At 62.5% G+C, this 25,951-nt stretch overlaps 1 protein-coding gene across 1 annotated transcript; it reads right to left on the reverse strand.

The window, feature by feature from the left end:
- Positions 1-261: 261 nt before the first annotated feature.
- PC (pyruvate carboxylase) lies at positions 262-25,172 on the reverse strand. Its single transcript, XM_064737162.1, has 22 exons — positions 25,126-25,172; positions 22,163-22,289; positions 20,473-20,657; positions 19,353-19,518; positions 18,620-18,765; positions 17,265-17,382; positions 16,093-16,244; positions 14,956-15,074; positions 13,954-14,116; positions 12,694-12,876; positions 11,653-11,797; positions 11,421-11,510; positions 10,297-10,518; positions 9,514-9,670; positions 7,839-8,079; positions 6,701-6,950; positions 4,534-4,778; positions 3,546-3,725; positions 2,491-2,739; positions 1,525-1,602; positions 1,085-1,147; positions 262-743 (listed from the first exon to the last, which is right to left on the reverse strand). The coding sequence occupies exons 2-22, from the start codon at positions 22,287-22,289 to the stop codon at positions 495-497; spliced, it is 3,528 nt and encodes a 1,175-aa protein (XP_064593232.1). The 5' UTR covers positions 25,126-25,172; the 3' UTR covers positions 262-494.
- Between the last annotated feature and the right edge of the window lie 779 nt (positions 25,173-25,951).

Below are 25,951 nucleotides of genomic sequence, written 5' to 3' on the forward strand. Positions count from 1 at the left end.
GACAAAATTTGGGGAAATTAAAATTAAACCCCTCCCCATAAAGGGGGTGACCCCTCCTCAAAATTCTGCCCCGCCTCCCCCAAGAAGTTTCAGCCCCCAAATTTGGGGTGAAATGCCCAAAAAAATGGGGGGGGGGCGCCCCCAATTTATGGGTGTGGCTCCCTACCCCCCCGCCGAAATGGATCGTACCACCCTAAAAAAGGGGACCCCCCCCCAGATTAGTGTTACCCCCCCCAAAATAAATGAGGTGTTCCCCCAAAAGCGGGACCCCCCCTTCACGGGGCACCTCCTAATTAAGACGCGGCCCTCCCTAATTAACACACGCCCCCCCCCCAATTAAGGCCTTGTTGTACCGCCCTGCGCCCGCCAGGGGGCGCCACCCACAGGGAAGGGGGGCTCTTAAAGGGGCCGCGCTCCGTTTTGGCGAGGTCGTTTCCAGGGGGGTTTTGGGGTTATTTGAGGGGGTTTTTTTGGGGGGGGACACCCCCCGAATTCTACTCGATGACCACGATGAGGTCCTCGCCCTCCAGGCTGAGCCCGGGGCGCACGTGGACCTTGGTGACTTTGCCGCCCACGGGCGCCGTCACCACCGTCTCCATCTTCATGGCGCTCAGCACGCACAGAGGGTCCCCCTTGGCCACCGTCGTGCCCTCCTTGACCCGCACCTCGACCACCTCCCCCGGCATCGGGGCGCCCACCTGGCCCTTGGCGCCTTTCTCGGCCTTGGGGTGCACGTGCATCTCCTGGGGGGGGGGGGGGGTGGGAAATATGGGGGGGGGTCTGGGGTCACTGCGGTGTCACCCCAAAGTCACCCCAAAGTCACCCCAAAGTCACCCAAATCACCACAAAGTCACACAGAGGTACCCAAATCACCCCAAAATCACCACAGAGTCACCCAAGTCACCTCAAATCACACAGAGTTACCCCAAAATCACCACAAAGTCACCCCAAAATCACCCCAAAGTCACCACAGAGTTACCCCAAAGTCACCCCAAAATCACCCCAAAGTCACCCAAAATCACCACTGAGCTCGTCAACCTGGCCAGAACCTCCTGGAGTCCCCCCAAAATCACCCCAAACCCACCTTGAGTGCCTGCGTGTCCCGCACCAGGATGGATCTCAGCTGCCCTCCCAAATTCCCCCAAACCTCCCTCAAATCCCCCAAAATCCCCTCAAAAATCCCCCAAAATCTCCCCAAATGCCCCAAAATCCCTCAAACTTCCCCCAAAATCCCACCTTGAGCGCCTGCGTGTCCCCACCAGGATGGATCTCAGCTGCCTCCAAATTCCACAACCTCCCTCAAATCCCCCAAAATCTCCCCAAATGCCCCAAAATCCCCCAAACTTCCCCCAAAATCCCACCTTGAGCGCCTGCGTGTCCCGCACCAGGATGGATCTCAGCTGCCCTCCCAAAACCACCCAAATCCCCCTAAAATCCCCCCAAACCCCAGACCTCCCCAATTCCCAAACCACTTGAGCGCCTGCGTGTCCGCACCGGGAGTCTCAATGCCGTGAGCTGAAAAACCTCGCGCTGCCCGGCCGCGTTCAGGTCCCCGAGCGCCAGCGCCTTGATGTGCAGCGTCTTACCCCGCTCCAGCTCCACCTGGGAGTAAAGTGGGAGTAAATCATGTGCAAGGGTGTGTGACGGTGTCCAGAGGTGTGTAACTGGTGTGTAAGGGTGTCCAGGGGTGTGTAACTGGTGTGTAAGGGCCTTGGTGTGCAGGGTTTTATCCTGCTCCAGCTCCTCCTGCAAGTAAAGGGTGAGTAAATTGTGTGTAAGGGAGTAGATTGTGTAAATGGTGTGTAAGGGTGTCCAGAGTGTGTAACTGGTGTGTAAGGGACATGCAGCTTCTTCCCCCGCTCCAGCTCCACCTAGGAGACCTGGGAGTAAACTGCGTGTAAAACATGTGTAAATGGTGTGTAAGGGGCTCCAGGGCTGGGCAGAGAGTTCCAGGAGTGCACAAGTCCCAGTTCCCTCCCAGTCCATCCCAGTCCCTCCCAGTGCCCCCCAATCCCCTCCCAGTCCCCTCCAGTCCATCCCAATCCCCTCCCAGTCCCCTCCAGTCCATCCCAGTGCCCCCAGATCCCCTCCCAGTGCCCCCCAGTCCATCCATCCCTCCCTCCCATCCTCCCAGTCCATCCAGTCCATCCCAGTCCCATCCCAGTCCCTCCCAGTGCCCATTCCCAGTCCCCTCCCATCCCTCCCAATCCCCTCCCAGTCTCCTCCCAGTCCTCCCAGTCCATCCCAGTTCCCTCCCAGTCCCATCCCAGTATCCCCCAGTCCCTCCCAGTCGCTCCCAGTCCCTCCCAATCCCCTCCCAGTCCATCCCAGTCCATCCCAGTCCCCTCCAGTCCATCCATCCCTCCCAGTGCCCCCCAATCCCCTCCCAGTCCCCTCCAGTCCATCCCAGTCCCATCCCAGTTCCCCCCCAGTCCCTCCCAGTCGCTCCCAGTCTCTCCCAATCCCCTCCCAGTCCCCTCCAGCGCCCACCTCGAACTCCTCGGCCACGGTGGGCCCCTCGAGGAAGAGGCGGGTGCCCAGGCAGGCCACGGGCCCGAAGGTGCTGCGGAAGGAGTGGAACTCCTCGAACACCTTGGGGTAGAGCGCGGCCGAGAGCAGCTCCTCGGGGCTGGGGGGGGCCCCGAGCCGCGCCCCCAGCTCCCGGCCCAGCGCCTCGAAATCCAGGGGGGGCAGCGACGCCCCCGGGCGGCCCTCGACGCGAGGGAGGTCCTTCAGAACCTGGGGGGACAAGGGACATCATGGGACAGGGGGCAGTGACACCCCTGGGTGCCCCTCGACCCATGGGAGGTCCTTCAGAACCTGGGGGGACAAACGAATGGGGGGTCAGTGGGGTGGGGGACACGGGAATGGGACAGGGACATCACGGCAATGGGATGGGGACACCGTAAAAATGGGGTGGGGACATGGGACAGGACAGGGGACATGGGAAACAGGGGAGAGACAGCGTGGGAATGGGACGGGGGACAGGGGACAGGAGAGGGGACATTATGGGAATGGGATGAGGGACATGGGACAGGGGACATGGCAATGGGGTGGGTGCCATGGCAACCAGGGATGGAGACGGCAGCAGGGACTGCAGCATCCTGTTGCCATGGCAACAGCCTCTGGTACACCCTCCCAGTCCCTCCCAGTGCCATCCCACTCCATCCCAGTGCATCCCAGTTCATCCCAGTGCCATCCCACTCCTTTCCATTTCCTCCCAGCACCATCCCAGTCCCTCCCAGTTCATCCCAGTCCCTCACACTCCCTCCCAGTGCCTCCCAGTGCCATCCCAGTCCATCCCAGTGCATCCCAGTTCATTCCACTCCCTCCCAGTCCCTCCCAGTCCCTCCCAGTGCCATCTCACTCCTTTCCATTTCCTCCCAGCACCATCCCAGTCCCTCCCAGTCCTCCCAGTCCCTCCCAGTCCATCCCAGTCCATCCCACTCCTTTCCATTTCCTCCCAGCACCATCCCAGTCCCTCCCAGTCCCTCCCAGTCCGTCCCAGTCCATCCCACTCCTCTCCAGTCCCTCGCAGTGCCCACCTTGGAGCGGAAGGGCTCGGGGAAGCCGCCCGGGGGCACCCCGATGTGGCCCTGCAGGAACTCCACCACGCTGAGCGGGAAGGAGAGCTCGTCGGCGCGCGCCTCCACCTCCTCGCGGGACAGCGCGTTCTGCACCATGAACTGCGCCAGGTCCCCCACCACCTTCGACGTGGGCGTCACCTGGAGGGGCCAGGGGTCGCCAGGGGTCAGCTCGAGGTCACCTCGGGGTCATCTCACTGTTCGCTCTTGGGTTAACTCGTGGCTTAACTCATGGGGCTACTTGTGGTCAACTCAAGGATCGGCTCTTGGGTCATCTCGGGGTCAACTCATGGGTCAGTGTGGGAGGAACCTCTTGGGTCAACTCTTGGGGTCATCTTGGGGGTCAGCTCAGGGGTCACCACATGACCTCTCTTGGTGGAACAACCACCCATGGAGATCCTCCCACCCCACAGACATCCTCCATGCCATGGAGACCACCCGCCCCATGGACACCACCCAGTGCACATCACCCACCCCATGGAGACCCCAACCCCATGGAGATCACCCATCCCATGGAGACCACCCGCCCCATGGACACCATCTACCCTATGGAGACCACCTGGTGAACATCACCCACCCCATGGAGCCCCCCACCCCGTGGACACCATTCTATGGACACCACCCACCCCACAGACCTCCTCCATGCCATGAAGACCATCTGCCCTATGGACACCATTCTGTGGAGACCACCCCAAACCATAAAGACCTCCCACCCCATGGAGGCCATCTGCCCCATGGACACCACCCACCCTATGGAGACCATTCTAAGGAGACCCCAACCCCATGCAGACCCTCTACTCCATGGAGACCATTCTAAGGAGACCCCAACCCCATGGACACCATCTACCCCATGGACACCACCCAGTGAACATCACCCACCCCACGGACACCATTCTATGGGGACCCCCACCCCAAGCAGACCCCCCTGGACCCCCCATTTTCCCCGTACCTTGATGAGGTCCCCGAGCAGCTTGTTGGCCTCGGTGTAGGCCTTCTTGACCTCCTTGAACTTGTGTCCCAGCCCCATGGCGTGCGCCTGGAAGTGCAGGTTGGTGTACTGCCCGCCCGGGATCTCGTTCTCGTACACGTCCGCGTTGCCCGACTTCATGGTGGCCGTGCAGTCGAAGGCGGCGTAGAGGCCGCGCGCCGCCTCCCAGTACTCGCTGTACTCGAACACGCGCTGCAGGTCCAGCCCTGGGGACACGTGGGGACAGTGTGGGGACAGTGTGGGGACAGCCTGGAGGCATGGCAGGGACATGGCAGGGACATGGCAGGGACACTGTGGCACTCGCTGTACTCGAACACGCGCTGCAGGTCCAGCCCTGGGGACAGGAGACACGTGGGGACATGTGGGGACAGTGTGGGGACAGTGTGGGGACAGCATGGGGACAGCCTGGGGACATGGCGGGGACATGGCAGGGACATGGCAGGGACACTGTGGCACTCGCTGTACTCGAACACGCGCTGAAGATTGATCCCTGGGGACAGGGGACATGTGGGGACTTGTGGGGACATGTGGGGACAGCGTGGGGACAGTGTGGGGACAGCATGGGGACATGGCCAGGACACCAAGGGCAGGAGTGTGGCACTCGCTGTACTCGAACACGCGCTGCAGGTCCAGCCCTGGGGACGGGGACACGTGGGGACATTGTGGGGACAGCGTGGGGACAGCCTGGAGGCATGGCAGGGACATGGCAGGGACATGGCAGGGACATGGCAGGGACATGGTGGGGACACTGTGGCACTCGCTGTACTCGAACACGCGCTGAAGATTGATCCCTGGGGACAGGGGACACGTGGGGACATGTGGGGACAGTGTGGGGACAGCATGGGGACATGGCCAGGGCACCAAGGGCAGGAGTGTGGCACTCGCTGTACTTGAACACGCACTGCAGGTCCAGCCCTGGGGACGGGGACACGTGGGGACAGTGTGGGGACAGTGTGGGGACAGCATGGGGACAGCCTGTAGGCATGGCAGGGACATGGCAGGGACATGGCGGGGACACTGTGGCACTCGCTGTACTCGAACACGCGCTGAAGATTGATCCCTGGGGACAGGGGACAGTGTGGGGACAGTGTGGTGACACCATGGGGACAGCCTGGAGGCATGGCAGGAACATGGCAGGGACATGGCAGGGACATGGCAGGGACACTGTGGCACTCGCTGTACTGGAACACGCGCTGCAGGTCCAGCCCTGGGGACGGGGACAGTGTGGGGACAGTGTGGGGACATCATGGGGACAGCCTGGGGACATGGCAGGGACATGGCGGGGACACTGTGGCACTCGCTGTACTCGAACACGCGCTGCAGGTCCAGCCCTGGGGACAGGGGACACTGCAGGGACACTGCAGGGACACTGCAGGGACACCAAGGGGCTGTGGTGGATTCGGGATGAAGTCGTGGCTGTGGTGGCACCTCCAGGACTGTGGTGGCACCTCCATGCCTCGGTGACATCTCAAACCCTCATTGTCCCATTTAACCCTTGGGGACATCTCAAAGCCTTGCTGTCCCCCCATACCTTCCATGTCCCCCCCTGTCCATCCCCATGTCCCCACCTGTGTCCAGAGGTGTCCCCCCGTCTGTCCCCATGTCCCCACCTGTGTCCAGGGATGTCCCTCCCATGTCCCCACCTGTGTCCAATGTCCCCCTGTCTGTCCCCATGTCCCCACTTGTGTCCCCATGTCCCCACTTGTGTCCAAGGATGTGCCCCCATGTCCCCACCTGTGTCCAGGGGTGTCCCCTCATGTCCCTCCCCATGTCCCCACCTGTGTCCCCATGTCCCACCTGTGTCCAGGGACATCCCCCCATGTCCCCACCTGTGTCCAGGGATGTCCCTCCCATGTCCCCACCTGTGTCCAATGTCCCCCTGTCTGTCCCCATGTCCCCACTTGTGTCCAAGGATGTGCCCCCATGTCCCCACCTGTGTCCAGGGGTGTCCCCCCATGTCCCTCCCATGTCCCCACCTGTGTCCAAGGCTGTCCCCCCATGTCCCCACCTGTGTCCAGGGACGTCCCCCCCATGTCCCCACCTGTGTCCCCACCCGTGTCCAGGGCTGTCCCCCATGTCCCTCCCCATGTCCCTCCCCATGTCCCCACCCGTGTCCCCGTGTCCCCACCTGTGTCCAGGGCCGTCCCCCGCGCGCAGGCCACCACGGCGCCCATGCTGGGCTGGGAGGTCATGCCGGACATGGCGTCCACGGCCACGTCCACCACGTCGGCTCCGGCCTGGGCGGCCGCCAGCATGGAGGCCACGCCGGCCCCGGCCGTGTCGTGGGTGTGCACGTGCAGGGGCACCTCGGGGTGCTGCTCCCGGAGGGCACCCACCAGCAACCGGGCGGCCGCGGGCGTCAGGAGCCCGGCCATGTCCTGGGGAGGGGACACTGGGGTCACTGGGGGTCACTGGGGGGACATGGGGGGCACGGGGGGCATGGGGACCCTCAGTGTCCCACCCCTCATCCAGCCCGGCCATGTCCTGGGGAGGGGGCATGGGGGTCACTGGGGGGGGCACAGGACATGGGGACCCTCAGTGTCCCACCCTTAATGTCCCACCCAGCCAGCCCGGCCATGTCCTGGGGAGGGGACACTGGGGTCACTGGGGGTCACTGGGGGGACATGGGGGGCACGGGGGGCATGGGGACCCTCAGTGTCCCACCCTGGGTGGGTCAGGAGCCCGGCCATGTCCTGGGGAGGGGACACTGGGGTCACTGGGGGGGCACAGGACATGGGGACCCTCAATGTCCCACCCTGGGTGGGTCAGCAGCCCGGCCATGTCCTGGGGAGGGGACATGGGGGTCATTGGGGGGGTCTGGGGGTCACCCAGGGCATGGGGACCCTCAATGTCCCACCCTCAATGTCCCACCCCTCATCATCCAGCCCCGCCATGTCCTGGGGAGGGGACACCGGGGTCACTCGGGGGGGACACGGGGGATGTTGGGACCCTCAATGTCCCACCCTGGGTTGGTCCAGCCCAACCCTGGATAACAGAGGAGCCCCAAATTCACCCCAGCACCCCCAAATCCCTTTCCCAATTTGCCCAGGCCCCCCCCAAAACACCATAAACCCCCCCCAAACAACCCCAAACCCCCCCAGGACCCCCCAAACTCCCCCAGGACCCCCCAGACGCCCACCTTGATGCAGAGCACGTGTGTCCCTGCTGCCACCATCTGTCATCCCATTTCCCCAAACCCCTCCAGAACCCCCCAAATCCCCCTGAAATATCCCCCAAAACCCCCCCAGGACCCCCCAGACGCCCACCTTGATGCAGAGTATGTGTGTCCCCGCCGCCACCAGCTCCTTGGCCAGCCCCAGGTAGTAGCCCAGGCTGTACTTGGTGCGCGTGGGGTCGGCCACGTCGCCGGTGTAGGAGAGCGCGGCCTCCACCACGGCGCCGGCGCTGCCCGCGGCCTCCACGCCCAGCAGCAGGTTGGGCACGTAGTTGAGGGAGTCGAAGACGCGGAAAATGTCCATGCCGTTGGCCACGGCCACCTCGCAGAACCTGGGGACACCACGGGGACACCAAGGGGACACTGGGTGGGGTCACCTCGGGGTGGTCTCATGGGAAGTTTTGGGGTTGGGGTCACTTTGGTCACTCGGGGTTGCTCAGGGGGACAGTTCTGGGTTGTTGTTTTGTCCTCAGTGTCCCCTTTTTATGGCCACGATGTCCCCATGGGGCCTGCTGGTCCCTGTCCTGTTGTGTCCCCATGTCCCCCTTGTCCCTTATCTCTCTGTGTCCCCCAATATCCCCCAATCTCCTCTGTCTCCCCAGTGTCCCCATGTCCCCAATGTCCCCAGGGTGTCCCCCCTCACCTGTGCACCACGTTGTCAGGGTAGTTGGTGCAGCCCACGGCGTTGGCGCCCCGTGTCCCCTCCGTATCCCCATGTCCCCGAGGTGTCCCCAATGTCCCCAATGTCCCCAAGGTGTCCCCGAGGTGTCCCCAGTGTCCCCAATGTCCCCCTGACCTGTGCACCACGTTGTCGGGGTAGTTGGTGTAGCCCATGGTGTTGTGTCCCCCTGTCCCCCCTGTGTCCCCATGTCCCCAAGGTGTCCCCAAGGTGTCCCCAAGGTGTCCCCACATCCCTGAGGTGTCCCCAATGTCCCCAATGTCCCCCTGACCTGTGCACCACGTTGTCGGGGTAGTTGGTGTAGCCCACAGCGTTGGCACCCTGTGTCCCTATGGCGTCCCCATGTCCCCAAGGTGTCCCCACATCCCTGAGGTGTCCCCAGTGTCCCCAATGTCCCCCTGACCTGTGCACCACGTTGTCGGGGTAGTTGGTGTAGCCCACGGCGTTGTGTCCCCACGTCCCTGTGGTGTCCCCTCCATGTCCCCAAGGTGTCCCCACGTCCCCAAGGTGTCACCTCCGTGTCCCCAATGTCCCCAAGGTGTCCCCAATGTCCCCAATGTCCCCCTGACCTGTGCACCACGTTGTCGGGGTAGTTGGTGTAGCCCACGGCGTTGGCGCCCTGTGTCCCTATGGTGTCCCCATGTCCCCAAGGTGTCCCCAATGTCCCCAAGGTGTCCCCAAGGTGTCCCCAGTGTCCCCCTGACCTGTGCACCACGTTGTCGGGGTAGTTGGTGTAGCCCACGGCGTTGGCGCCCCATGTCCCCCCTGTGTCCCCATGTCCCTAAGGTGTCCCCGAGGTGTCCCCAATGTCCCCAATGTCCCCCTGACCTGTGCACCACGTTGTCAGGGTAGTTGGTGTAGCCCACGGCGTTGGCGCCCTGTGTCCCTATGATGTCCCCATGTCCCTAATGTCCCCAGTGTCCCCAAGGTGTCCCCAAGGTGTCCCCAGTGTCCCCCTGACCTGTGCACCACGTTGTCGGGGTAGTTGGTGTAGCCCACGGCGTTGGCGCCCTGTGTCCCTATGGTGTCCCCATGTCCCCAAGGTGTCCCCAAGGTGTCCCCAAGGTGTCCCCAATGTCCCCCTGACCTGTGCACCACGTTGTCGGGGTAGTTGGTGTAGCCCACGGCGTTGGCGCCCCGCAGCAGCATCTGGAAGGGGATGTTGGGCACGAGGCGCCGCAGCTCCCGCAGCCGCTCCCAGGGACACTCGTGCAGGAACCGCATGGCCACGTCGAAGGTGGCGCCTGGGGACACGCCCCGCCCTCAGACACGCCCCTCGCGGGTGAGACACGCCCATCATGCGAGAGCCACGCCCACCACACGAAACCCACGCCCCTTCATTCGAGCCCTGTCCTCACCCCCTGTTCCTGTGCAAGCCCCACCCACAGGGAAAGCCCCGCCCCAAATGCCACACCCAAGCCCCACCCACTCAAGCCCAACCCCTCGGGTCGTTAATCCCCAGCCCCAGGTGCTCCTGCTGAAGCTCCTCCCATGAATGCCCCACCCTTTAAGCCACACCCATTTTAGCTCCTCCCCTTCACTGCCACACCCCATTAAACCTCTCCCCTCACTGCCCCACCCTATTAAGCCACTCCCCTTGATGCCCCACCCCATTAAGCCCCTCCTCTCACTACCACACTCCATTAAGCTCCCCTTGCTGCCCCACCCCCTCAAGCCCCTCCCCCTCAATCCCCGCCCACCCCCATTAGCCCCGCCCACCTCCCCAGGTCTCCATGCTGCAGAGCGGGCTCAGCGCGTGCGACACGAAGGGCGTGTCCCTCAATGCCCGCCCATTCCCTCAAGCCCCGCCCATTCCCTCAATCCCCGCCCATTCCCCCAAGCCCCGCCCACCCCCCTTAGCCCCGCCCACCTCCCCAGGTCTCCATGCTGCAGAGCGGGCTCAGCGCGTGCGACACGAAGGGCGCCACGCGGGCCAGGTCGCGGGTGCGCACGCGCGTGGCCAGCAGGGACTGGTGCGCGTCGCGGAAGGTGGTGTCGGTGAGCAGCAGCCCCCGGTGCGCCCGCAGCGCCCGCGCGAACCCCGCGGGGCCCTCGCGCTGCAGCACCGCCCGCAGGCCCTCGGGGGGCGAGCCTGCGTGGGGGGCAACGGGGGACAGCGGTTAGGGGGGCTGGAAGGGGAATGGGGGCACCTGGATGGGGCATGGGGGGCAGAGGTTAGGGGGGCTGCAAAGGGAATGGGGGCACCTGGATGGGGCACAGGGGCAGAGGTTAGGGGGGCTGCAAAGGGGATGGGGACACCTGGATGGGGCAGGGGGGCAGAGGTTAGGGGGGCTGGAAGGGGAATGGGGGCACCTGAATGGGGCAGGGGGACAGCGGTTAGGGGGGCTGCAAAGGGAATGGGGGCACCTGAATGGGGCAGAGGTTAGGGGGGCTGCAAAGGGGGCACCTGAATGGGGCAGGGGGGCAGAGGTTAGGGGGGCAGCAAAGGGAATGGGGGCACCTGAATGGGGCAGGGGGCAGTAAAGGGGGGCAGGAAATGGGGAGGGGTCAGAGAGGGGCAGGGGGCACCTGTGCGGGGCAGGGGGGGAGAGGTTAGAGGGGGCAGTAAAGGGGGCAGTAAAGGGGGGCAGGGGGCAGAAGTCAGAGGAGGGGGAAACTGGGACAGTAAAGGGGGGCAGGGGGCAGAGAGGGGGCAGGGGGCAGTAAAAGGGGCAGGGGGAGAGGTTAGAGGGGGCAGGGGGTAGTAAAGGGGGGCAGAGAGGGGGTCAGGGGGTCAGTGAGGGGGTAAGGAGGGGCAGGGGGCACCTGGGGGCACCAGGGGGCAGAGGTTATGGGGACAGGGGGAGTAAAGGGGGCACATTGGGGACACTTTGAGGACACTATGGGGACATGCTGGTGACACATTTCGGACACATTTGGGACACTATGGGGACATGCTGGTGACACATTGGGGACACTTTGGGGACACATTGGGGACATGCTGGTGACACATTGGGGACACTCTGGGGACACTCTGGGGTGCCCCCCACTCACCCATGGGCACCGGAGGGGGGGTGGGCTCCACCAGCGCCGCCTTGGCCTTCACCGGGAGGGGGGTGCTGGGCCCGTTCACCATCACGTGACCTTGGGTGGGGGGACAGGTGTGACACGGGGGGGGTGACAACCCCGGGGACCCCCCCCCCCAAAACGCCTTAGGGGACCCCCAAACCCTTCCCGGGCCCCCCCAGAACCCCCCAGGAAAAGGATTTTGGGGATTTTTGCCCACCCAGGTAGTGCAGCAGTTTCTGGGCGCGGTTCTGGCCCGGCCGCAGGTGGAACAGCTCGGGGTTCTCGTCGATGAACTGAGTGTCGGCAGCGCCCGCCAGGAACTGCGGGTGAGCCAGAACGTTCTGCAGGAACGGGATGTTGGTCTGTGGGGAAAACGGGGGGGTCAGGGGGGTCCTGGGGACCCCCAGGATGGGCTGGGGGCTCACAGAGACCCCCCAAACTGGGGCCCCCAAACTGCGGGTGTGCCAGAACGTTCTGCAGGAACGGGATGTTGGTCTGCGGGAAAATGGGGGGTCAGGGGGGTCCTGGGGACCCCCAGGATGGGCTGGGGGCTCACAGAGACCCCCAAACTGTGCCCCCAAACTGCGGGTGTGCCAGAACGTTCTGCAGGAACGGGATGTTGGTCTGTGGGGAAATGAGGGGTCAGGGGGCTCACAGAGACCCCCAGGATGGGCTGGGGGCTCACAGAGACCCCCAAACTGCGCCCCTGAACTGCGGGTGTGCCAGAACGTTCTGCAGGAACGGGATGTTGGTCTGTGGGGAAATGGGGGGGTCAGGGGGGTCCTGGGGACCCCCAGAGACCCCCAAACTGCGCCCCCAAACTGCAGGTGTGCCAGAACGTTCTGCAGGAACGGGATGTTGGTCTGCGGGGAAAACGGGGGGTCAGGGGGGTCCTGGGGACCCCCAGGATGGGCTGGGGGCTCACAGAGAGCCCCCTTGTGACCCCCAAGAACCCCCCTGAATCCCCCCCAAACCCCCCCCCGCCCCACCTCGACCCCCCCAGCCCCATTTTGACCCCTCCCAGCCCCATTTTGACCCCCCCAGCCCCATTTTGACCCCTCCCAGCCCCATTTTGACCCCTCCCAAGCCCCATTTTGACCCCTCCCAGCCCCATTTTGAACCCCCCAGCCCCATTTTGACCCTCCCAAGCCCCATTTTGACCCCTCCCAGCCCCCTTTCGACCCCTCCCAGCCCCATTTTGACCCCCCCAGCCCCATTTTGACCCCTCCCAGCCCCCTTTTGAAGCCCCCAGCCCCACCTTGACCCCCCGGATGCGGAACTCGGCCAGCGCCCGGCTCATCTTGGCGGCGGCCGCCGGCTGGTCGGGGCCGTGCGCCACCACCTTGACCAGCAGGGAATCGTAATGGGGCGAGATGAGAGCGCCCTGGAACGCCGAGGCGCCGTCCAGGCGGATCCCCATCCCCTCCCCGGAGCGGAAAACCTGCGGGAGAGACCCAAAATCCCATGGAAACAGCCCAAAATGTAATGGAGACACCCCAAATCTGTGAACATCCCAAGGCGCCGTCCAGGCGGATCCCCATCCCTTCAACAGAGCGGAAAACCTAAAGGGAGAGACCCAAAATCCCATGGAAACGCCTCAAAATATCTGTGAACATCCCCAGGCCCCATCCAGGCGGATCCCCATCCCCTCCCTGGAGCGGAACCTGAAGGAAAAGACCCCAAAATCCCATGGAAATAGCCCAAAATTCAATGGAAACAGCCCAAAATCTGTGAACATCCCGAGGCCCCGTCCAGGCGGATCCCCATCCCCTCACCAGAGCGGAAAACCTGAAGGGAGAGACCCAAAACCCCATGGAAACGCCTCAAAATGCAACGGAAATGCCCCAAAATGCAACGGAAACACCGCAAACCCGACGGAAACGACCTAAATCCTATAAACAACTGGGAATCCTACAGACGCCACAAAATCCAATGGAAACGCCCCAGAATTGTACAGACGCCACAAAATCCAATGGAAACACCCCAGAACCTACAGACGCCACAAAATCCAATGGAAACACCCCAGAACCTACAGACGCCATGGAACCCAATGGAAACGCCCCAAAATTGTACAGACACCATGGAACCCAATGGTGCTGTGTCCATCCCAGAGCTGTCCCCATCCCAGTGTCCCATTTGTCCCCATCCCAGGGGTGCCCTGGCACTGTCCCCATCCCGGGGGTCCCGGGGGTCCCCCCTCACCTCGATGCGGCCGGTGTCGGGCTGGAAGCCGCGTGCGGGGTCCTGGCACTGTCCCCATCCCAGTGTCCCGTTTGTCCCCGTCCCAGTGTCCCGTTTGTCCCCATCCCAGGGGTGCCCTGGCACTGTCCCCATCCCAGGGGTCCCGGGGGCTGTCCCGGGGGTCCCCCCTCACCTTGATGCGGCCGGTGTCTGGCTGGAAGCCACGGGTGGGGGTCCTGGCACTGTCCCCATCTCGGTGCTGTCCCCATCCCAGCAGTGTCCCCATCCCAGTGTCCCATTTGTCCCCATCCCAGGGGTCCCGGGGGTCCCCCCTCACCTCGATGCGGCCGGTGTCGGGCTGGAAGCCGCGCGCGGGGTCCTCGGTGGTCACCCGGCACTGGATGGCGCAGCCGTTGACGCGGATCCGCTCCTGCTGCAGCCCCAGCTCGGGCAGCGAGCGCCCCGCGGCCACCTGGAGCTGCGCGTGCACCAGGTCCACGCTGGGGACAGCGAGGGGACAATGGGTTAGGGGACATGGGGACACACTGGGGACACCGGGGGAGACATGGGGTTAGGGGACATGGGGACATGCTGGGGACACGGGGACAATGGGGGACAATGGGGGACAATGGGGACATTGGGGTTAGGGGACACAGGGACAATGGGGGACACGGGGACAGCGGGTTAGGGGACATGGGGACAATGGGGGACACGGGGACAGCGGGGACACAGGGACAGCGGGGACACGGGGACAATGGGGACAATGGGTTAGGGGACATGGGGACACGCTGGGGACACCGGGGGACAACGAGGTTAGGGGGTACAGGGGACACAGGGACAATGAGGGACACGGGGGAAGGGGGGACATTGGGGTGAGGGGGGGTCAGGGCACATGGGGGGACACGGAGACAGTGGGGGACACAGGGATAGCAGAGGGACATGGGGACATTTGGGTCAGGGGACACAGGGGACAATGGGGACAGTGGGGTCAGGGGGGTACAGCGGACACAGGGACACGCTGGGGACACGGGGACATTGGGGGACACAGAGACAGTGGGGGGACAATGGGGACATTGGGGTCAGGGGGTACAGGGAACAATGGGGGACCATTTTTTTTGGTGTTCCCCCTGCCATTTTGGGTCCCCAATGCCATTTTTGGGGTCCCCCCTGGGATATTTGGGTCCCCCCAGGTTTCGGGGTCCCCCCAGGTTTTGGGGTCCCCCCAGGTTTTGGGGTCCCCCCTGGGATATTTGGGTCCCCCCAGGTTTCGGGGTCCCCCCAGGTTTTGGGGTCCCCCCAGGTTTTGGGGTCCCCCCAGGTTTCGGGGTCCCCCGCTCACTCGGTGATCTCCTCGGTGACCGTGTGCTCCACCTGCAGCCGCGAGTTGACCTCGATGAAGTAATAGTCCCCGCTCTGGTCCACCAGGAACTCCACGGTGCCGGCGTTCTCGTAGCCCACCTGGGACCCCCGCGCTGGCTCAGCGAGGGCCGGGGGCTGCAGACCCCGGGGTCCCCCCAGCCCTGGCTCCTGGCACCCCTCAAAGGTCCCCAAGGACCCCCAATGTCCTCCTGGGGGCCTTCTAGGGTGGTTCTGGTTCCTCGATGTTCTCCCAATCCCACAATGTCCACCTCAGTCCATCAATGCCAATCTTGGTCACTCAATGTCCATCTGGGTCCCCAATGTCCACCTGGGCCCTCCAATATCCACCTTGGTCCCTCAATGCTCATCTTGGTCACTCAATGTCCATCTGGGTCCCCAATGTCCACCTCAGTCCATCAATGCCCATCTTGGTCACTCAATGTCCATCTTGGTCACTCAATGTCCACTTGGGTCCCTCAATGTTCTCCCAGGAACCCCAGTTTTCTTCTGAGATCTTCAATGTTCACTTGAGTCCTGCCCAATGTCCACCTCAGTCCCTCAATGTCCACCTGGGTGCCCCAATGTCCATCTTGGTCACTCAATGTCCACCTGGGTCCCCTGATGTCCTCCCAAGATCCCACCCCCATTGCCCTGGGGCTGTCCCCGGGTGTCCCTGCTGTCCCTAGGGCTGTCCCCAGGGCTGTCCCCACAATGTCCCCAGTGTCCCCAGGGCTGTCCCCAGGGCTGTCCCCAGGGCTGTCCCCACAATGTCCCCAGTGTCCCCATGGCTGTCCCTGCTGTCCCCAGGTGTCCCTGCTGTCCCCAGGGCTGTCCCCAGTGTCCCCATCCTGTCCCCATGGCTGTCCCCACAATGTCCCCATCCTGTCCCCAGGGCTGTCCCTGCTGTCCCCATGGCTGTCCCCACAATGTCCCCGCTGTCCCCATCCTGTCCCCAGGTGTCCCTGCTGTCCCTGGATGTCCCCGCTGTCCCCATGGCTGTCCCCAGTGTCCCCAGGGCTGTCCCTGCTGTCCCCAGGGCTGTCCCCATGGCTGTCCCTGCTGTCCCCAGGGCTGTCCCCACAATGTCCCCGCTGTCCCCAGTGTCCCCAGGTGTCACCTGGCGGGCCAGGCGCACGGCGTCGTCGGCCAGGCGCGCCCGCAGCTCCGGGGGCAGCCGCGCTGCCGGGGCGATCTCCACCACCTTCTGGTGCCGGCGCTGCACGGAGCAGTCGCGCTCGTAGAGATGGACCACGTTCCCGTGGGAGTCACCTGGGGGATCAGGAACCCAAAAATGGGACAACTGACCCCAAAAATGGAGTAACAGACCCCAAAAGGGACCTGCACGGAGCAGTCGCGCTCGTAGAGATGGACCACGTTCCCGTGGGAGTCACCTGGGGACGCCAAACATGGAGTGAATGACCCCAAAAATGGAGAGACTGACCCCAAAAATGGAACTGGGAACCGCAAAAATGGGAATATTGACCCCAAAAATGGAGAGACTGACCCCAAAAATGGGACTGGGAACCCCAAAATGGGACTGGGAACCCCTAAAATGGGACTGGGAACCCCAAAAATGGAGTAACCGACCCCAAAAATGGGACTGGGAACACCAAAAACGGAACTGGGAACCCAAGAATGGAACTGGGAACCCCAAAAATGGGAATGGGAACCCCAAAAATGGGACTGGGAACCGCAAAAATGGGACTGGGAACCCCAAAAATGGAGTAACCGACCCCAAAAATGGGACCTGCACAGAGCAGTTGCGCTTGTACGGATGGACCACGTTCCCGTGGGAGTCACCTGGGGACGCCAAACATGGAGTGAATGACCCCAGAAATGGAGAGACTGACCCCAAAAATGGGACTGGGAACGCCAAAAATGGAACTGGGAACCCCAAAAATGGAACTGGGAATGCCAACAATGGAACTGGAACTCCAAAAATGCAACTGGAACCCCAAAAATGGAACTGGGAACTCCAAAAATGGGACTGGGAACACCAAAAATGGAACTGGGAACCCCAAAAATGCAACTGGAGCCCCAAAAATGGAACTGGGAACTCCAAAAATGGGACTGGGAACACCAAAAATGCAACTGGAGCCCCAAAAATGGGACTGGGAACCCCAACAATGGAACTGGGAACCCCAAAAATGGAACTGGGAACTCCAAAAATGGGACTGGGAACACCAAAAATGGAACTGGGAACCCCAAAAATGCAACTGGAGCCCCAAAAATGGCCCATCAGACCCCAAAAGGGATCAGAGAACCCCAAGAGCGCCCCAGCAGCCGTACCCAGGATCTGGACCTCGATGTGCCGCGGGCGCTCGATGAATTTCTCCACGAACAGGTCCCCGTTGCCAAAGGCGGCCAAAGCCTCCGAGGTGGCGCGCGAGAAATTCTCCTCCAGCTCCTGCGGGACCCCCAAAGTGGCTCCCCAAATTCCAGGGACACCCCAAAACCCAGGGACCCCCAAAACCAGGGACCCCAAATTTCAGTGATCCCCAAAACCAGGGATGCCAAAAGTCAGGGACCCCAACTTCCAGAGACCCCCAAATTCCAGGTACCCCAAATGTCAGTGACCACAAAAGGCAAGGACCCCAAATTCTAGGGACCCCCAAAATCCAGAGATCCCAAAAACCAGGGATCCCAAAACCCAGGGACCCCAAATTCCAGGGATGCCAAAATCCAGTGACCCCCAAAACCCAGGGATCCCCCAAAACCCAGGAACCTCCAAAACTCAGGGACCCCAAATTTCAGTGACCCCAAAACCAAGGGACCCCAAATTCCAGGGACCCCAGAATGCAGGGATCTCCAAAACTCAGGGACCCCAAATTTCAGAGTCCCCAAAAGTCAGGGATCCCAAATTCCAGGGACCCCAAAACCAAGGGACCCCGAATTCCAGGGACTCCAAATTTGGGGTTGCTGGGATTTGGGGTCCCGGGCATTTGGGGTCTGGGGATTTGACATTTCTGGGGAATTTCATTTCTCAGGGATTTGGGACTCTGGGGATTTGGCATTCCTGGGAGATTTGGGATTTTGAGTGATTTGTGCTCCCGTGGATGGGGGTTGTGGGAGATTTGGGTCTGGGGGATTTGGGGTCTGGGGGATTTGGGTCTGGGGGATTTGGGTTCTGGGGGATTTGGGGTCTGGGGGATTTGGGTTCTGGGGAATTTGGGTCTGGGGGATTTGGGTTCTGGGGTATTTGGGTCTGGGGGATTTGGGTCTGGGGGATTTGGGTTCTGGGGGATTTGGGGTCTGGGGGATTTGGGTTCTGGGGAATTTGGGTCTGGAGAATTTGGGTCTGGGGATTTGGGTCTGGGGGATTTGGGTTCTGGGGTATTTGGGTCTGGGGAATTTGGGTTCTGGGGGATTTGGGTTCTGGGAGATTTGGGTTCTGGGGGATTTGGGTTCTCAGGAATTTGGGTCTGGGGAATTTGGGTTCAGGGGGATTTGGGTTCCTGAGGAATTTGGGTTCCTGAGGATTTGGGTCTGGGGGATTTGGGTCTGGGGGATTTTTGGGTTCTTGGGCACCAGAATTCCAGTGGATTTGGGTTCCTGGGGAATTTGGGTTCAGGGGAATTTGGGTTCAGGGGGACTTGGGGTTCTGGGGGTTTGGGTTCCTGGGGGAATTGGGTCTGGGGTCGTACCTGGGGGGCCCGGACCACCCTCATGCCGCGGCCGCCCCCTCCATGGGCGGCTTTGAGGATCACGGGGAACCCGACCCGGGTGGCGAAATCGCGAGCCTCGGCCAGCGCCGACACCGGCGACGGCGTCCCCGGCACCACCGGCACCCCTGCGGCGGCACGGCGGCTCAGGGACCCCAAACCCCCGAAAACCCCTCAAAATACTCCCTGAAACCCCCAAAATCCCCCCTGAAACCCCCAAAAATCCCCCCTGAAACCCCCAAAAATCCCCCCTGAAACCCCCAAAATCCCCCAAAAATCCCCCCTGAAATCCCCCCTGAAACCCCCAAAATCCCCCCTGAAACCCCCAAAAATCCCCCCTGAAACCCCCCAAAATCCCCCCTGAAACCCCCCAGAACACTCCCAGACCCCCAAAATCCCCCTTTTAACACCCCAAACCCCCTTTTAATCTCCCCAAAATCCCCCTTTTAACACCCCAAACCCCCTTTTAATCTCCCCAAATCCCCCTTTAACCCCCCCAGCCCCCTTTATCCCCCCCAAACCCCATTTTAACCTCCCCAAATCTCGTTTTGATCTCCCCAAAATCCCCATTTAACCCACCGACACCCTCTTTTAACCCCCCCAGACCCATTTTAACCCCCTTTTAACCCCCCCAAACCCATTTTAACCCCCCCAAACCCCATTTTAACCCCCCAGACCCATTTTAGCCCCCCCAAAGCCCCTCTGCGCCCCCCACCTGCAGCGATGGCGATGGCCCGCGCCTCCACCTTGTCCCCCATCTTCCTCACCACCTCGGGCCGCGGCCCCACGAAGCGAACGCCGGCGTCCAGGCAGGCCTGGGCGAAATCGGCGCGCTCCGACAGGAACCCGTACCCGGGGTGGATGGCATCGACTCCATTCTCCTGAAAAATGGGGGGATCAGGGGGGATTAGGGGGGCTTTGGGACCCCCAGGGCTCCGACAGGAACCCGTACCCGGGGTGGATGGCATCGACCCCGTTCTCCTGAAAAATGGGGGGATTAGGGGGGGTTTAGGGGGGCTTTGGGACCCTCAGGGCTCCGACAGTACCCGGGGTGGATGGCATCGACCCCGTTCTCCTGAAAAATGGGGGGATTAGGGGAGGTTTGGGACCCCCAGGGCTCCAACAGGAACCCATACACAGGGTGGATGGCATCGACCCCGTTCTCCTGGAAAATGGGGGGATTAGGGGGGCTTTGGGACCCCCGGGGGCTTTGGGGACACCAGGGCACCCCCAGGGGATCTGGGGAGTCACAGGGCCACCAGGGCACCCCTGTGGGCACCCCCAGTGTCCCCAGGTGTGTCCCAGGTGTCCCCAGGTGTGTCCCAGCTGTCCCCAGGTGTGTCACAGCTGTGTCCCCCCATGCCCCCTGTGTCCCCAGGTGTGTCCCCGTACCTGTGCCACCCGGATGATGTCGGGGATGTGCAGGTAGGCCTGCACCGGGGGCAGCCCCCTCCCCACCAGGTACCCCAGGTGTGTCTGAGCTGTGTCTCTCTGTGTCCCCTGTGTCCCCAGGTGTGTCCCAGCTGTCCCCAGGTGTGTCACAGCTGTGTCCCCCCATGCCCCTGTGTCCCCTGTGTCCCCAGGTGTGTCTGAGCTGTGTCCCCCATGCCCCCAGCTGTCCCCAGGTGTGTCCCCAGGTGTGTCCCAGCTGTCCCCGTACCTGTGCCACGCGGATGATGTCGGGGATGTGCAGGTAGGCCTGCACTGGGGGCAGCCCCCTCCCCACCAGGTACCCCGGGTGTACCCCAGGTGTGTCCCAGCTGTGTCCCCCATGCCCCCAGCTGTCCCCAGGTGTGTCCCAGCTGTCCCCAGGTGTGTCCCAGCTGTCCCCGTACCTGTGCCACGCGGATGATGTCGGGGATGTGCAGGTAGGCCTGCACCGGGGGCAGCCCCCTCCCCACCAGGTACGCCTCGTCCGCCTTCTGCCGGTGCATCTGCCCCGTGTCCTGCTCCGAGTACACGGCCACCGTGCGGATGCCCAGCTCCGTGCAGGCCCGGAACACGCGGATGGCAATCTCACCTGGGGACAGGGGGACATTGGGGACATTGGGGACACCCTGGGGACATTGGGGGTACAGAGACACAGGGACATGGACACAGGGACACGGGCAGGGACAGGGACACGGGCACCGTGCGGATGCCCAGCTCCGTGCAGGCCCGGAACACCCTGATGGCAATCTCACCTGGGGACATGGGGGACATCGGGGACATTGGGGACACCCTGGGGACATTGGGGACACCGTGGGGACACCCTGGGGACATGGGGGATACAGGGACACAGGGACAGGGACACAGCCACTGTGCGGATGCCCAGCTCTGTGCAGGCCCGGAACACGCGGATGGCAATCTCACCTGGGGACAGGGGGACATTGGGGACATTGGGGACACCCTGGGGACATTGGGGACACCCTGGGGACATGGGGACACTGTGGGGATAGACACGGGGACAGGGACACAGGGACAGGGACACGGGCACCGTGCGGATGCCCAGCTCCGTGCAGGCCCGGAACACCCTGATGGCAATCTCACCTGGGGACAGGGGGACATTGGGACATTAAGGACACCCTGGGGACATTGGGGACACCCTGGGGACATTGGGGACACCCTGGGGACATTGGGGACACTGTGAGGATATGGCACAGGGACAGGGACACGGGCACCGTGTGGATGCCCAGCTCCGTGCAGGCCCGGAACACGCGGATGATGACTTCATCCTGGGGACATTGGGGACATTGGGGACACTCTGGGGACAGGGACACGGCCACCATCCAGATCCCCAGTTCTGTGCATGCCCAGGACATGTGGGTGGTGACTTCATCTTGGGGACACTCTGGGGACACTCTGGGGACAGGGCCACCATCCAGATCCCCTGCTCTGTGCACATCCAGGACACGTGGAGGGTGAGCTCATCCTGGGGGCATTGGGGACAGTGGGACATGGACAGACACAGGGACACGGGGACATGGGGACACTCTGGGGACACTCTGGGGACACTCTGGGGACACCCTGGGGACACTCTGGGGACACTCTGGGGACAGGGCCACCGTGTGGATCCCCAGCTCTGTGCACGCCCAGAACACGTGGGTGGTGACTCCATCCTGGGGACACTCTGAGGACATGGGGACACTTGGGGACATGGAAACACCTTGGGGACACCTGAGGACACCTTGGGGACACCTTGGGGACACTTGAGGACACCTTGGGAACAACAACTTGGCGACCCCACCTGGGGCCACACGGGGTCAGGGAGGGGATTCAAGGGACATTGGGGGCTCAGGGGACATTGGAGGGTCCTGGGGGGGTTTCAGGAGGTCAGGGTGGGTTTGAGGAGGGGTCTCAGGAGGTCAGGGTGGGTTTGAGGAGGGGTCTCCCATCACTCACCCCTATTGGCCACCAGCACCTTCCTCAGGGGCCGGTAGCTGAGGGGCCTGGGGGGTCCCAGGGGGGTCTCAGGGGGTCAGGGTGGGTTTGAGGAGGGGTCGCAGGGGGTCAGGGTGATTTGAGGAGGGGTCTCCCATCACTCACCCCTGTTGGCCACCAGCACCTTCCTCAGGGGCCGGTAGCTGAGGGGCCGGGCGGGCCCGGGGGGGCCCCGGAGCAGCCGCAGCCCCAGGAGGGCGCGGCCCCCGCGGGGGCGGCACAGCTGGAACATCTGGGGGGGGGGGGAAGGAAGGAAAATCGGAAAATTGGAAAATAATTGTAAAATTGAGACCCCCGTTCCCTCCTCAAAGGGAGAATCCCCCTCCCCTCCCCCCCAAATCCCCTCTGCCCCACTGACCTTTGACCCCGCCCTGAGTCAAAAAGCCCCCGGGGCTCCCCCTCCCCCGCTCACCTCTGCCCCAGTGACCTTTGACCTACCCCCCTTTGATCTTCCTTTGCATGGGGGTCTCAGCCCTAAATCCCCCCAAATTCCACCCCTAAAATCCCCCAATTTTTGCTCAAAATTCCCCAAAAAATTCCCCCCAAATTTTCCCCAAATTCCCCCAAAAATTCCCCAAAATTCCCCCAAAAATCCCTCCTGAAATTCCCTCAAATTCCTCCCAAAATCCTCCCTAAAAATGCCCCAAATTCCCCCCAAAAATTCCTCCGAAAGTCCTCCAAAAATCCCTCCAAAAATCTCCCCAAATCCCACCCAAAATCTGCCCCCAAAAAATCCCTAAAAATCCCCTAAAATCCCCCAAATATCCCCAAAATTTCCCCAAAAATCCCTCCCAAAATTCCCTCAAATTCCTCTCAAAATCCTCTCCAAAAAATCCCTAAAAATCCCCAAAAATCCCCCAAACCCCCCCCGCACCAGGATTTTTACACAACCCCCCCCTTGCACACTCAGGCCCGGGCCTGTCCCCCCTTGCACAACCCCCCCTCCTCCTCCCCTTGCACAACCCCCCCTTGCACAATCACCTCTTGCACGAGAATCCCCCCAAATTTGCACAAATCCCCCCCAAAATCCCCCCCTTTTTGCACAACTGTCCCCCCTTTTGCACAAGTCCCCCTTCCCATTTTGCACAATTAGCCCCCAAAAATCCCCCCACGTTTTTGCACAATTCCCCCCCTTGCACAAATCCCCCCCATTTGCACAAATCCCCCTCCCCTTTATTGCACAATTTCCCCCACAAAAATCCCCCCATTTTTGCACAAGCGTCCCCCCCTTTTTGCACAAATCCCCTCCCCTTTTTGCACAAGCGTCCCCCCTTTTCGCACAATTGTCCCCCCTCATTTGCACAAATCCCCCCCCAAAATCCCCCCCATTTTGCACAAATCCCCCTCCCATTTTGCACAAATCCCCCCCCCCATTTTACACAAATCCCCCTCCCCATTTTGCACAAATCCCCCTCCCCATTTTGCACAATTCCCCCCCTTTTTGCACAACCCCCCCTTGCACAAATCCCCCTCCCCTTTTTGCACCATTTCCCCCCACAGAAATCCCCCCGCTTTTGCACGAACGACCCCCCCCCCATTTACACGAATCCCCCCCCCCTTTTTTGCACAACCCCCCCCTTGCACAAGTGTGTCCACCCCCCCCTTTTTGCACAATTTCCCAACCCCTGCACGACCCCAGCCCCTCCTGAGCCCCCTCCCCATTCCCGGCACCGTCACCGTCCCGTCCCCCGTCTGTCCCGGTGTCCGTCTGTCCGTCTGTCCGGCCCGTCCCGACTCCCCCTATCCCCGGTACCGTCACTGTTCTGTCCCGGTGTCCGTCTGTCCGTCTGTCCCCTCTCTGTCCGTCTGTCCGGCCCGTCCCGACTCCCCCTATCCCCGGTACCGTCACTGTTCTGTCCCGGTGTCCGTCTGTCCCGCTGTCCCCTCTCTGTCCGTCTGTCCGGCCGGTCCCCCCCCCCTCCCCGGTGAATCATTGACCGGGGGGGGGCAAAGTCCGACCGGGGGGTGGGGGCACCGGGGGGGGGCACCGAGGGGCAAACTGGGACAAACTGGGGGGAAACTGGGGCAAAACCAGGAGAAACTGGGACAAACTGGGAAAAACTGGGAAAAAGCTGAGGCAAAATGGGGGAAATTTGGGGAAATTGGGGGAAAATGTGGGGGGGAAATGTGGGAAATTGGGAAAATGGAGGAAACTGGGAGGAAATGGGGAAAAACGGGGGAAACGGGGGAAAATGTGGGGAAAAATGGGGAAAAACTTGGGAAATGGGGGAAATTTGGGGAAATTGGGGGGAAATGGGGGAAATTGGGGGAAAATGTGGGGGGAAATGGGCAAAAATGGGGCAAACTAGGGGAAACTGAGGAAAAATGGGGGGAAACTGGGGAAAATTGGGGAAAATGGGGGATAAGTGAGAAAATGGAGGGAAAATTGGGGAAATGGGGGGGAAATGGGGCAAAATGGAGCAAACTGGGGGAAAATTGGGTAAAATGGGGGGAAACTGGGGGAATTGGGGCTCCGGGTCCATATGGGGCTCTGTAAGGGGGGCTCCTATAGGGGGGTCGTGGGGGGGTCTTGGGACTTGTAGGGGGTCTCATAGGGGGTCCCAAACCCCACTGGGGTCCCCATAGGAGATCCTACAGAGGATCCTATAGGGGATCCTGTAGGGGGTCCTATAAGGGATTCTCTAGGGGGTCCCAAAGGGGGTCCTATGGGGGTCCCGGGCCCCATATGGACTCTGAGGACCCATAGAAGGTCGCAAGCCCTATAGGGGATCCTGTGGGGGATTTTATAGGGGATTCTCTAGGGGGATCCTAAACGGGGTCCTATAACGGGTCCCATAGGGGGTCCCGGGCCCCATAGGACCCCCAGAGGGTCGCAGGCCCTATAGGGGATCCCATAGGGGTCCCATATGGGATTTTATAGGGGTTCGCACAGGGGGTCCCACGGGGGTCCCCAATTCCGCTCCGGGTGTTGGGGGGGGAGGTCGCGGGGGTCGCGGGGGTCCCCGGGTTGGGGGGCGGCCCCTCCTCCCCCCAGCGCTGCCCCCCCCACGGCGGGGTCATGTCGCGACAGTCGGGCGATACCGGAGGTCACGTGGTTGCTCACTCACCGCTCCGCGACCGCCGCTTCCCCCCGCGTCCCGGAGGTCCCGCTGGCCACGCCCCCTCTGCCCTCATTGGCCGCTGGCCAGGGGGCCCGCCCACCGCTGAGGAGACCACGCCCTTTCACTCAAACATGGCGTCTCATTGGCTCAGCCGCTTCCGCCCTCGCCTCGCCATTGGCCCAATCAAATGTCACGCATCCCTCAGGCCCCGCCCCCTCCTTCATCGCATGAAGAGGCGGGGTTTCGTGACGTCACAGCCGAGCCTCCCGCTGCCATTGGCGGCTCTGCGGGCGCTGACGGGGCGGGGGCGGAGCCAAAGGGGAGGGGCGGGCCCGGATGATCTCACGTGATTCGCGCAGGCCCCGCCCTTACCGGATGTGCCACGAGCCGTCCTCCTGTCCGGTAGGGGGCGCCCTTTGCCGGCTGTGGCGGCGCTCCCGGGGCCGCCGGGGCTCTCTATGGCCGCCATCCCCCCGGGGGTCTCCACCAGCCCCTCGGGGCGCTCTGCGGCCGCTTCCCCCCCCTCAGGGAGCGGTTCTGCGCCCCCCCACACTCGGGAAGGGCCTTTAGGAGCCTTTAGGAGGGTGCAGGCCTCTCCCCCCGCCCTCTAAGAAACGTCCTAAAGCCCCTCACCGCCTTTAGGAGGACATTCCAAGCGGGGATCCCCGCTATAGGAGACCCTAAGACGGGAGTGCGGGGGCGCAGAGCCCCCAAAACGCTTCTCCCTCAGAGGAACCCCTCAGAACCCCTTCCCCGCATGCGGGGCCCCCTTGGGACTACAACTCCCGTCGTGCACCGCGTCACTCCAGCCACGCGCAGGCGCAGCTTCTTC

The sequence above is a fragment of the Zonotrichia leucophrys genome, unplaced genomic scaffold (assembly GCF_028769735.1).
Source record: "Zonotrichia leucophrys gambelii isolate GWCS_2022_RI unplaced genomic scaffold, RI_Zleu_2.0 Scaffold_34_1600103, whole genome shotgun sequence".
Taxonomy (NCBI): domain Eukaryota; kingdom Metazoa; phylum Chordata; class Aves; order Passeriformes; family Passerellidae; genus Zonotrichia; species Zonotrichia leucophrys.